The 13,064-nt window shown below is 39.7% G+C and overlaps 1 protein-coding gene across 2 annotated transcripts in view; it reads right to left on the minus strand.

Annotated features, from left to right (window-relative positions):
• The window catches only part of LOC116719893 (cytoplasmic phosphatidylinositol transfer protein 1), a 69,272-nt gene extending 56,208 nt beyond the window's left edge, over nt 1-13,064 (minus strand). Inside the window, exon 1 of one of the 2 annotated variants that reach the window (XM_032562683.1) lies at nt 12,748-13,064. In XM_032562683.1, the coding sequence (XP_032418574.1) occupies nt 12,748-12,795 (48 nt within the window). In that variant the 5' untranslated portion in view covers nt 12,796-13,064. The remainder of the gene's footprint in view (nt 1-12,747) is intronic. The other variant, XM_032562684.1, reaches the window with a different exon arrangement.

Raw genomic sequence — 13,064 nt, forward strand, 5'->3', positions numbered from 1 at the left:
TTTCCTTTCGACTAGTTTAAATCTGCTCTACGGAAAAAAAGAAAGAAAAAAAAAATCAGCAAAAAGTCAAATTATCCGCCAATAAATTGGAGTTATGTTACATAGAAAAATCCACAAATAGGTCAATCCATGAATACGTAGCCGTGAATAGACAGAGTTCAACTCTAAAGTGGTTCACAGTGATTGGATAAAGGTGCAAAATGGCAGTAAATGGGAATGAAGTGGTAAAATGTAGGTGCAACATAGTGCTGGGCGATATGGCTTAAATATTACTGAATATTATTTCTTAATACCAAATTCAGTTTCTGATTTTTATCCCATCTTTCCCCCACTTTTATTTTCCTTTAAAAAAAAATTACAAACGACATAAATATCTTACAAAGTTGGCTATTATTTCAATAATTCCTCCTGTGAGTTGACCTGAATTCAAAGTCAAAATAAATAGAAGCTCTAAAACACACTTATCAAACAAGATGGCAGTTCTTGGATGACGTCACTCTGGAAACACAAGAACTGTATTATTGGGAAATAAAATTTTAAAAAATAATCTAATTTTCCAAAAATGTAATCTCCAAAAAACAGACAATTCAACTAACCAGCCAGCAATAGTACAACCAAAGGTAGAAAATATCAAAAAACACATCAGGCCAAACAGATAATATCCACCCATTAACATAATGATGTGACGTAATGAACTTCTCTTTAATAAGTGGCCCACGTCAACATGGGGGACTAATAAAGCCGAGCAGGAAATGACTCCTTCGAGGTATTGCTGCTAGAGGTGAGCTGTACTTACTAATTCATTTACACACATTGTTGGTGCGACATTTCCAGTCAGCATAAGAGCAGTTAACTCTTCTCCCAGGCATGGCATCATATTAAACATAATTATTCTTATGATAGCGCCAAGTGTGCTGTAAAAATAACATGATAAAACAGAAAGAAACGAATCCCTTTCCACATGTTTAATTTTCTAAACTGTAAGAAAAAAAACAACAACAATCAGTTCATAGCTTACAAAGATTATTGAATGCATTTGTGGCCCTTGGGCAAAAAACAAACATGATTAGCAGTCCGGCGATGAGGATAAACATCTTCAATAAACACATATTTCCGTTATTTATAAAATCTTGTGGACTCAGTGACACAGCTGAAAAAGTAAATGTCGTTTCCCATTCCAGTTTTGAAACAGTCTTGCATGAGATGTATGAAGACAGCTTGTCAGTGTACAAAAATATATGTATATATTTTCTTATGGATAAAGATTTCTTAATCGTATAGTTAAAAACACAATAAGAAAACTATTTCCATACAAAGCAAAGTGTAGTTTTGTTTTTGTTTATTTAAAATAAATATTTTTATATTTTGGGAACTGTAATATTTATTCAGACCTTGTAAAACAGGAACCGATTTTATATTTTTCAGGACACCGTAAAAACCAGGGATGCACTGGAAAGTGTTGACCAAAACTGGCCTTAAAACGGTGACCAGCAAATTGTAAACTCAATAATCCAATCTTCTTCTGATCAGTGAACGCATCAAATGTAAATGAGGATAGGCCACACGGACACCAACACTCTTCAGTGCGGACGTTGTAAGTGAAGAAAATGCCAGCCTTGATATTTTCAGTCTCAGTCAGGTGTTTATAAATGTGATGACTTTGAAATTATTTTTGCACAATACATCAAGATCACTTTATGATTCATTCAGTATGGAAAAGAACGAGAGACATCATCGCCCTACAGGTCATTGAAAAATGCTAAATTCAAGGTTTTTGTGATGTAAAAAAAATGAGACTAAGATAATTGTTGATTTTTTTTCCTTCAACGTATCCTGTATACTTACGAAAGATGAACTAAAAATATAATAAAATAAAAAAGGTGCAACAATCTAGTAGCAAAATATTTTGAATCCGTTTCAGCAATCAGTAATCATAAAAACGAGTCCGTGTTCAATTAGTGACTGATTAACGTTAACTTGCGTTTAGCTGTACAACTAAACTAAAACTTGACAAAATATTATTGACACTTCCTCAACTGCATCATTTAGCTAACTAGGCAGGTTTCAAAGGGTCAAAACAATCATATTGTACAAAGAAATCAGTCAGGAAAAAGGGTACAAAAAACATTATATCCATCCAGACTAGATAGAAACTGGACAGGGACGCTGCTCAGAGTCTGAGAGTAACACTGAAGGAACTGAGTACATTTCTGGTTAGTACTGGTAGTATCAGTACTACACAACAACAGCCTCCTGTAGTTTTTACGTGTCTGGACCGCAAAGTAGAATTAAAAGACAGAAGTGTTGTGTTCTGCCTGAAAATCTGCTAATAACCGCAGAAGAATGTTCTGATTTGATAAAACCATAAATTTAAACTTTAGGCCATACTTCCAAAATGTAGGCCTGGCACAAAATGAGAAATTATAAGTAAAACTCCATTCCTAAATTGAAGTATGGTAGTGGCAGTATCATACTAGGTCTACTTGTATTCAGATTGAGCCAGTTTTGACCCAAAAGCCTTCAGGTATCTGATAGCTGAAGATGAACCGGCATTTTATGAAATATCTTCACTGGTACCTCCCCAGAGATCAGAACTAAACTTGACAATAAAAAAAAAAATCTTAAGTGAGCTAAACAGGTATTTGAGCAAGAATTACCCTCCAAATCTCATAGATTTCTTGTCATATCTAAGGTGAAAAATCTTGGAAGAGACCAAGAGATTTTATCAAGAGTTTGTAGACTTCCTTCCTAGACATACACTCTAGTGAGTCCAAAGTTTTTTGACACTTTTTTGAGCGAAACAATAGATGTCCAAAAGGGGTTGCATAAATAAAACTACAGATATTCATTACTATCAACCACATTATAACTTCATAGATAGATTCACAAGATAATGTAAATGCTCAAAACCCTGTTGAAGGAAAGAACGTTTTCTGCGTCATTCTGGCCACGTTTCCTGTCAGAGCTGCTCAACCGCAGCCTACAAAGGGTCCTCAGATAAACAACAGAGAGATGCCGGAGGTGGTGAGGGCTTAGCAGAAAGCGTGTGGTCAACTTCTGCAAAGAGGTTACGAAACTTCATCACTTACATTCTTAAAGTAACCTTAATTATCTCTGACTTTTACAACACAGTGGGCCAAAAAAAGAACCATTCTGCTCATTTTTCACGTTTTCTTACTTCTGAAGAATGGAGAGGTCTGTAATTTCCATCGTAGGTACACCTCAATGGTGAGATGGACTCTACAAATACAATCCAAGCGAGGGGGCAACAAGAGGCAAGGAGGTAGTTGCTGGGGGTTCTCCTACTGCAGCTTTCTGGCCGATGACCCATCTTTGAAAAGCCTGACCTGCCAATTACAGTTTTGGTCAACACTCTTTTCTTGTTGTCTGAAAAGTTGCTAAATTGGCAACAGTGGGGTGACTATTGTTAACCATCTAAAACCTGACCTAGTGGTGTCAGCCCTCTCTCTCTTTGCGGCGCAAAAAGGGACAGTGGATACATTTCACAACTTGTGATAAGGTAGATAAGATCACTGGAAAAGATTGGTTTATCTTAAAGTATTGTCCAATTGTCAATCTCCCAAAATTAAGGAACTTATTAATTGATGCACCCCTAATTGTTGCTCGAAATCCTGTGGTACATGAACCATGTGTCAACAAGACAATACAGTTGTCCTGTCTTCTTTGCAGAAAAGCAGAACCAAAGCATGATGCTTCCACTTCTATACTTCACGGTTGAGATGGTGTTCTTGGAATTATACTCATCATTCTTCTTCCTTAAAACCTGGCAAGTGGAGTTTATTCCAAAAAGCTTCATTTTGGTTTCATCTGACCAGATGACCTCCTGACCTCCTCACACACCTGTTCTAGATAATCCAGTTGGTCATCGCCAGATTTCAGATGGGCCAGTTCTATGAGAGCCAGAGTTCTTGCTGGTTTGTAGGTATTCAAATTCTTATTTTTTATAATAAAATAAGAAATAATGCAATTAGGTTTTTAATATTCTTTTTTAAGATTCTGTCGCTCCCTGCTGAGGTGTGCCTGCGATGAAAATTACAAACCTCTCTACTCTATGCAAGTAGGAAAAAGGGGGGGAAAAAATAGGGGCGAATCAAATATGTACATTTCCCCACTGTATTTAATTTCTTTTGTGAAAATATACAAAATATATCCTCTACTCTTGAGTCATGGTGTACCATCAGGATGGAAAAAGGAGATTTTAGGGGTTTTTTCCCAGCAAGCATGGAGATACAGAATATGAACCCACAGTAAGAGGTTTCAGAACAGATACATGAAAAAAAAAAGAAGACGACATTTTGGTTTAAATAATCACCTGCTGCGATTCCATTTTCAGCACATGTTTTACCGATTCAGCAGCCGCCTTCAGACTGTGACTGCTGGTAGAAAAATGTTTTTATCCCTCATGCTGTTCGTTAGTGGAGGAAAGAGATAATGGGGGTTGGGAGCAGCTAAACATAAGCCTGTTTCATTCCTACACATGGATCCAAAGAGGATGCGGCACATGAATGCCTTTACTTCAAATAAAACGTAATTACTGTGTATGTGAAATGAACAACAACGAAACCAACAAACGTAATTCAAAGAGAAAACATAAAAATGAAGGTTTTCCACATAACGTACCGTGACGTTTTACAGGTAAACCTGACTGAAAGTGTGCCAGTTAAAACAGAATGATGATCCTATGTAGCTCCTATGTTATGCAATCTATATTCCCTCCCACCCCCAATAGGTCAATATAGATATAGACACAGACACAAAGTTAAAACACACACCCATCATCTAGGAAATGAGAATAGTTTTCCTCCGAGGATAATGACCCGTCACAACCCATGATGGTTTCCTCTAGAAGAGTAAATGGCAGTAAATGGGATGTTGATTAAATCACGGCTTTTTCTTGTATGCCAGATGGCAAAAAAAAAAAAAAAAAGGCCGCACTAGTCAAAAATGGTCAATCAGTTTCTGCGGACGTGGGATGCAGCCCAGAATTTTGTCCCAAAACAAAGTTTCCAGTCAAAGAAGACTAAGTACAAAGTGCAAAGCCAAAGACTAGGGTCCTGTTCAAACAACAGCAGGTAACCTTACCTTTTCCTAAGTGTACAACTGAAGCTTTATCTACTTTCCATACACTCAAGTAAAAAAACATGTCTGCTAACCCAGTGGAACCAATGATGCAGCAAGACCTGATAATCTCTCACTGACCAAACATTTGCTGACAGAATTGCGTGTTGTCGATCATGCTATGTCGATCCCTTGAATTTGGGGGAAAAAAGAATTTAGACATTTCTAGAAGTCGCGAAGTTGCAACCTTCATGCTTCCATCTTCATCCAGACCAACAGTTTTTATTGTCCAATTTAGTCACCAAGATTTTCATGATGGGTTGCACCATATTTTTCCTCGCAGAGTTTCAGCTCTCTGCACCCATAGATAATTCAAATTACCAACCCACACCAAGGAAACGCGCTCTACAATGGAAACATGGCAACCAATGAAGTTGAAAGGTCGTTGTTAAAAGGATGTTTTAAACAAACCGGCAATTGTTGATATTTTTTCCCCTCCCACATGACTGAGTACACAGTGGAAAGAGACGCCTGCACTTAACCCAAGTCAGTCAATAATGCCTTGCCCCACGAAAGGGAGTGCTGCGTACGTCACACTCGGGAGCCAGTACAACGTCTACGACAATGATCACTTTCAGGTTTCTATATGACAAATAATTATTCATACAAAGCAAAACATTATAATTATTATTTTTCTTTTCATCTCTTTTTCAAAATCCACAACCACTGGGCAATCGGGCTTTGACTGCACCTTTGTGGATAAACTGATGTAGACTAATGGCTTTCTTTTTCTCTTTTTTTTTCTACAAAAAAAAAAAAGAAAAGCCACCTACAGCGCTGCAGGTGTGCTGCTTAACACCCAACAGCGAAGGCATAAAATGATGCTCGACACTCGCAGGGATGCTAATGCGTTGAAAAATGTTGGCCAGAGCCAGCGACCCAGGTGCCGCTCCAGCCCGCCATCCGGCCATTCATCCAAGCAGCCAGCCACACATCCTCCCATTTACTCAGTCAACCCACCGCAAATAAACCTGTCCATTATCTCAGTCTGCTAATACCACTGCAACAAACGCTTATACTTAAAAAGAAAATCGTCACTGCAGGATTTCAAAGCCAGATTGAAATTATTACAATTATAGTCTTTTATTAATCTGTGCTTAAAAAAAAAAAAAAAAAATAGGCCTTGGAGGCCTTAGTCCTCGACGCGGACGTCGCGGGTTCAACTCCCGGTCCCGACGACCTTTGCCGCATGTCTTCCCCCCTCTCCTCACCCTCCTTCCTGTCTGCCTACTGTCGAAAAAAATAATACGAGCCACTAGCGCCGCAAAAACTCTTTGGAGAAAAAAATGGGGGAAAAAATATATATATTTATTTTCTTATTGACTAAATGGACCAAAACTAACAACTCCCACTATTTCTGTCCTATGAATATTTTGACCAAAGGCATGTACTTTAATTTGATGCAACTTCTTTGGAGTTTAATTTTTAAAAAAAAATCATATAAAGGTTTCAGACTTAAGCCAATTTGATTGTGTAGATCCTGGGATGCTCCTTAACCCTGCAGCCTTTAGGAAGGAAGAGCTGTATCGGCCTGAAAGATTTTGCTCGGTGCATCTCTAGTTATTACTAGAGATGCACGCTCTCTAGTGCGTACCAGAAAATATGGGCACGCTTGTATTTTCTGGTACTCACCGTTGACATGACTTAACTTTAGCGACTTAGACGCTCCATAGTTTTAGAGATACCTGAGCTAATGCCACAGCTGACACTAAACCAACCACGTAAGAAAAAGGGCATCAACTTCAATAGGCCCACTCAAAACACACAGATGTTCAACTCTTTCATGAATGAATACACCTCGTTCCTCCCCGTCAAGGCTGAATGACAAAATGAAACGCTCAAGATCTCTTTCTTTTCCACTGCCTCTATCCTGTCCCATTGTGATCACCTTAGTGACCTGAAGCTAACTGAGCGTGAAATTCTGGTTGCTCTAAAACTTCACCGATTCATCGACAAAGGCCACGGTTATAAGCGAGGGTGCAGCTCATGAGGGCGATTTATGAGTCGGGCTTGTGAAAACACTGCTTGCATTCTCAAGGTTTTCTTGAAGAGAGTGTCGGACAAAAGGAAAGGGCGGAGCGAGAGAGACCTGGTGCAGCGGTGGAAAGACGTAACATCAGAAACGAGAGAGTAGCACGTCGACTGCTACTCTCCGAGAATAACTTTGCTCTGTTCTCTTGCAGGCAGAGTCATTCATCAGAAACAGTCCTTTTTTTCTTCTTTTCTTTTTTTCTTGGCAAGGATCAGGAGGCGATGCATCACAGGAGTACTTGAAAAGCAGAAGGATTATTTCTTGTTCAAGTGGTGCGGTTACCGCTAAATCTTCTGAGGTGGAACTTTAAACCAATACTCCAAAAAAAAAAAAAGAGTGACTGAGCAATGAGTGAAATCCCTGAAACTTATGAGGCTACTTTGCTTAATACGCCGTGAATAGTAAAAGTTAACACGAGCAAATGTTTGCGTATTAGGGAGCACAGGATGCGGCTTGTAAACATTTAACAGGGAATACTTTCAAATGCAGCTCCAGGGCTTAACATAACCCGAAAGTGGAAAACCATTTCTCTAAAAGGGCATGCGTCATCATTTCTCAAGCTTTCCTTGTTAGTTGTGTTCAGGCAAGACAGTTTATAACTCAAACAAAAACCCGCAAACCTCTTTAAAGCCTCTTCTTGTGTATTTTTAATTGACTTATCTTTTCATAATTTTAAGATTTCTACATGTTCTGGTTCTTAAATGTGACGTCTGATGTGTAGGAAAACATCTTCCATTTCATTGCCTTAACTTGAATCCATACAGAACCAATAAAAGGCAGGGCACAGATCATAACCCGTAATGGAAAACACGCATATTTCCATTTAAAAAAAGAAAAGAAAAAAAACTTTCATAATAATCCAGCAGGAATGAAGAAAATCTGGAGCGCGGCGACAAAAGGGCAGCTCTTTTATGTCACCCGCACGCCCAAAGATGACTAAGAGGGACAAGACCCTCGAAACACTCGGGACGGCTCTCGCACGTCTCAGGACTCCTTCTGCGAGCGCCGTCTTTATTAAACGTCGTGTAAACACAGCACAGAAAGCCACTCCGACATCTGCGGCTGAGCAGGGATGTGATGACGCAACGCGGCCCAGCAGCACACGCTAATCTTCTCCCAAAGACAATGCACAAAAAGAGACGTGACCCCACATATACCCGTGACTCCGACTTTGAGTGCACACACACACACACACACACACACGCTGTACTAACGCGCAACCCCGGGGAGCTTCAAAGAAAAACAAAATCTCCCAGAACTGCCTGCATGACCTTTACCCCTCCCCGCTCTCTGCCGTCCTTTTTTTTTTTGTTGTCCCCTCTTCACCTTCCCTTACACATAAGAGGTCACCGTTGCACGTCCCTGGTTATCCGCCCCCGGCGCTCCATCTTCAACTTCATCAACTGCGCTTTCCTTTTGTTTTCGGACAAGCAGGAAACTTTGACTCGCCCTTTAGAAGAGGAGGGATGAAACTCGCTGCAATGTGTGCAGCAGTGATAAGAGCACAGAGGGGGGAAAAAAATAAATATATATATAAAAAAAATAGCTGCCTCTTCTACAGTAAATTTCCCAGAGGAGTACCAACTGTAAACAAGTAATGACGCTATGCTTTCTGGGACTCATCCAAACTGGACTTATCTCCCTGTTTGTTTTTTTTTTGTTTTGGGGTTTTTTCAGATATAAAAGCCAGCCGTATCATTTATTAGATGATTTATATGTAAACCTTCAGCTTTCGTGTCACCTAGGAGACACCAACACACACCATTCCCAATTCCAATACATCTGCTGGAGAGCTTCTTACTTTCTGGCTCCAGTACAGGCATTTCCCAGAACCACCATCAAACTCTTGACAGCTGAACAATCAAACTGATTTCTGGAAGTTCGCTTCCGCGGGGTCAAAGTTTCACTTGCGTTGTAAAAGGCAGTGTTCTTTTTTATTTCCTTCCTCTAGCAATTATAGAGTCGGGAAGTTTTAACGGCATGTTACAGGTATGACAGGCACAGTGATGGAAAAAAAAAAAAAACACGATCAAACGTTTCAGGATACATGAGGAGCATCATGAGACACGACTGTGGAAGTAAAATTAAAAAAAACCCGAAAATTTCTTCTTCATATAAAATATCTACAAGGAACGGGTGTAACAATGCAGCTCGCAAGAAAAAATAATAAGTGACATTGGATTCATCAGAACAAGACGAGGTTCAAGCATTTGAGGAAAAGCCATGCTGTTTGTTTAATTTCACAAATAGAGAAAAGGTTTTATGAATAACAAACTACATTTAAAAAAATCAGTAATTAGTTTCGAATATGCCATTTCAAGTTTGACTAGCTTGTTTTTATGCTCGTTTACTTAGCCTACGGCCTATAAAAGTAATGGAAACTCTCAATTTGTGTTTAAGGACAGTATAAACGTTTAATTATTTTTTAGAAAACTATTACATTTTGACCTCAATCTGGTCACATCAGTCCAAAGAAACACTGAAACAGCCATTTGGTTTAGCACAAGGAGGAAGTTTTGAAGGAGATGCTAACTTTAGCATTGTTAGCTAATGGTTAGCCAGTTGTGGTGCTTACATAGGCTTCACTAATCATTTCTACCTCGTCTCTTACACTTGTTTTTCCCGGTCAAGCATTCATAATGTTGTCAATTGAATAAAAGTTGATGGATACCTCTTCATTGTTTTCTAAACCAGCCGTTATTAGCCAGCCTAACTCGTTGCTGTTATGAGCCAGCTGTCAACACAACAGAGTAACTCAATAAATAGTTCCTTTTGTACTTCGAAATAAGAGTCTCAATTGCAGAATCCCAACTTTAAAGCGTTTCCCTTCACATTTTTTAAGCCATATTATCAGACTACACGAACTTCAACAGATAATTTTAATGGTTTGGGCTTTACAAGACATACACTATGAGAAACATTGTGGTGTCTTGGTATCCCAAAATCTCATTCCATCCAAACTGGAAGGAGACAAATGAAAATTAAGGTCACATGTCATTATTTTCCTCCAATAAATGAACATTCAGTCCAACACAATGCACCTCAAATTGTTAGCATGTCTCTAACAAGCTAACAAGCGATACAATTACTTGTTAGCATGTCTCAGCTTTCATCTTGAAAGCACTCGCTCCTTACATGGAAACAGACAGAACACCGACAGTTAGCAAAGCTACCCCATCCAGCTGGATTAAAGGCCAGAAAGGTTGCTATAGAGCCAGTCAAAAACAAAAACAGGCTTACTTGCCTTGTGTTGACTTGCTACACGTAATCCATCTTGGGACAGACGGTTAAACCGAGCCCCGACTACTGGCTCCTGGTTTGTACATCCACTGAAGTAGAAAGGGGCCCTTAAGTATTAGTGTATAGTGCAAGTCTTCCAGGTTGAGAGGTTGAGTCCAGCAGTTGTCCACTTCATCTTGATAACAAAACATCTATCAGTATTCTTCAGCCTGCTTTTGAAGGTTTATCAGTGTCCATTAAAAACAGCGAAATCTCTGTCATACCACACTTTGAGCCAAAGTATGGGGGCTCAAACTGAATTAATTCACGTACTAAAATATTATATTTTAAAGAACTTACAGAAGAAGTTTAGAAGAAGTGTGTGACAGGCACAAGTGAGTAACGGGACTAAATAAATCTTCCCCAACAGAAGACATTGGTTTCTCTTCTCAACTTAATGTGGCGCAACAAACCACTCTCGGTAACACATGATGACTGGTTCCTCTAAAACTCTCAGCAGTCCTGCAGGCGACTCATCTGTGGAGCACCCTCTCCTTAAAACCAAAGATTGTGTTAATAATCTTCTTCATCAATACCCATCAAATCAATGAAGATATTCAAGATATTCAAAGTCCTTGCTTGAAAGGCAGTCGCCAGTTGCAAGGCATTTCAAATCTGAAACTAGTACTAGCATAATTAATTCTCAAGCCTTTTTTATATATATATATATATATATATATAAAAGCACAATCTCATACCCTCCAAGAGAAGTGGGTTTTAAAATCAAAAATGTCTGCCATACATAAAAGTAACTAATAAGAAAAAGTTCATCTGCATATGTGACGGTTTGTTTCTTTTGACATATTCCTAAAAAGACCATCTGGTTGATCGTGTTCCAGTTTTAATGTCAGTTTTTTTTTTTTATATATATATATTACTCAATGCATTTTTGAGATGCTTCAGACGAAGGAACAGACCTTCCTGAAATAATGGCCCGAGTCACTTTTTGTCAAAAGTGATTTTGGCGTCAGGCGTAGAAGCCGAGCGCCTGCTTCTGTGAATGTAACAATCGTTTAGAAATGCAAGCGCCCACGTAACACATCTGTGTGATGTCTTACACACACACACACACACACACTGCAGAAGTATTCAAGAACACATTCCTGTTAGCAAAGCTTTGTATTACAAACATGACATTTCCCTTTTGAACTCATGAGAGACGGGGGAGGGAGGGTTCTCACTGTAATGCCTTCATCGCTGCTTCGATTGAGGAAAATGGAAACTGGCAGGTTTGTGGCGATCATCGCTGGGCGGAAAAAATGTGTATATATATGTAGATTATTGATTACAATCAAACTTTTGATAATAATCAAACTTTTGATAATAATCAACTTTTGATAATAATCAAAAGTTTGATTATTATCAAACTTTTAATCAGCAAAATTATAGATTTTTTTTTCCCCTTCCAGAGAAAAAGCATCACTGCCTTTTTTATCTGAACATCTGGCCTGACATGGTGTCACAGCGCAGACTGTAAATCCACTTGACGGCGGCCTTGGGCTGTAGGAAAACCAACACACACCCACACATCTCAACCACCGAAGACATGGACAGAAAAAGAAGAAGAAGAAGCAGAGCTGATAATTGACCAAACGCACCGTTACATGCATGCCAGGACAGGAAAAACAATCATCTCCAGCTGCTAAGTTTAGACTCTAACCCTGAGATTAAACAGACCAATCAGATTGAACACAAAACAGTGGGCTCATTGTTTGGCGCAAATGAATCAATCAGTGCAGCACAGGAGGAATTAGTTGGAGGGAAAGAGCAGAGTTGAGTCTGGAGAAGACTTGTCTGCAGTTTTAGGGAGGAATAATCCAATCTGCAGGCAAGCGTCTGCAGAGTCTGGAATTAGAGAGAGGAAGGTTGGGTTGGGGGGTTGAGAAAACGATGACACTCCTCAGAGAGTGTGTGTGTGTGTGTGTGTGAGAGATGTAGTATTTTATGAATGTGTGACAAAGCTGAGCTGCTCTCTTTAAACTCGGGCTTTCTGCAGCTATAGGCTTGAGGGAGACGGGGATGTTTTTTTTATTCAACGGCGCGCTTCGAGTTCATCTGAAAGCATTTCTCGTGCTTCGTGTAAACCTTCCTTCCTCAGCCACATGTCTGGAATACAATCAACCTCGACGAGCTCTCATAGCTGTCGATGTCGCCCGGGAAGCGCACAAATCCCCTGGAGTCGTGCACGAAAAAAAATAAAATAAAATAAAGACAAGAAACCAAGAAGAGTGTGTGTGAGGGGGTGAAGAGGGGAGAGCGCAATAAAAAATATAAAATAAAATAAAATAAAAACTTACCTCCTCTACAGTGAGAGGCATGCATATCCTGTACTCCTTCATTAACATCTTCTTCTTCTTCTTCTTCTTCCCTCTACGCGACCCCCGCTATGTGTTCACAATAGTAGCAGCTCAGCAGAGAGTTTCCCCTCCCCGCCGCCCCGGCAGGATGTGTGTGAGCGCCGAGCTTATCTGGACGATGTCTGATGTCAGCGCATGGACAGCCCGAGTTACGCTCGACTTCTTCCTTTCATCGGAACCAGCGGATTGTGTGCGTCTCCAGCATTGCCTTGTGTGACGTGAGGAACGGAGCTTCGGCTGCTTCTGGAGGGGTTGTC

Source organism: Xiphophorus hellerii, chromosome 5, assembly GCF_003331165.1.
Source record: "Xiphophorus hellerii strain 12219 chromosome 5, Xiphophorus_hellerii-4.1, whole genome shotgun sequence".
NCBI classification, from domain to species: domain Eukaryota; kingdom Metazoa; phylum Chordata; class Actinopteri; order Cyprinodontiformes; family Poeciliidae; genus Xiphophorus; species Xiphophorus hellerii.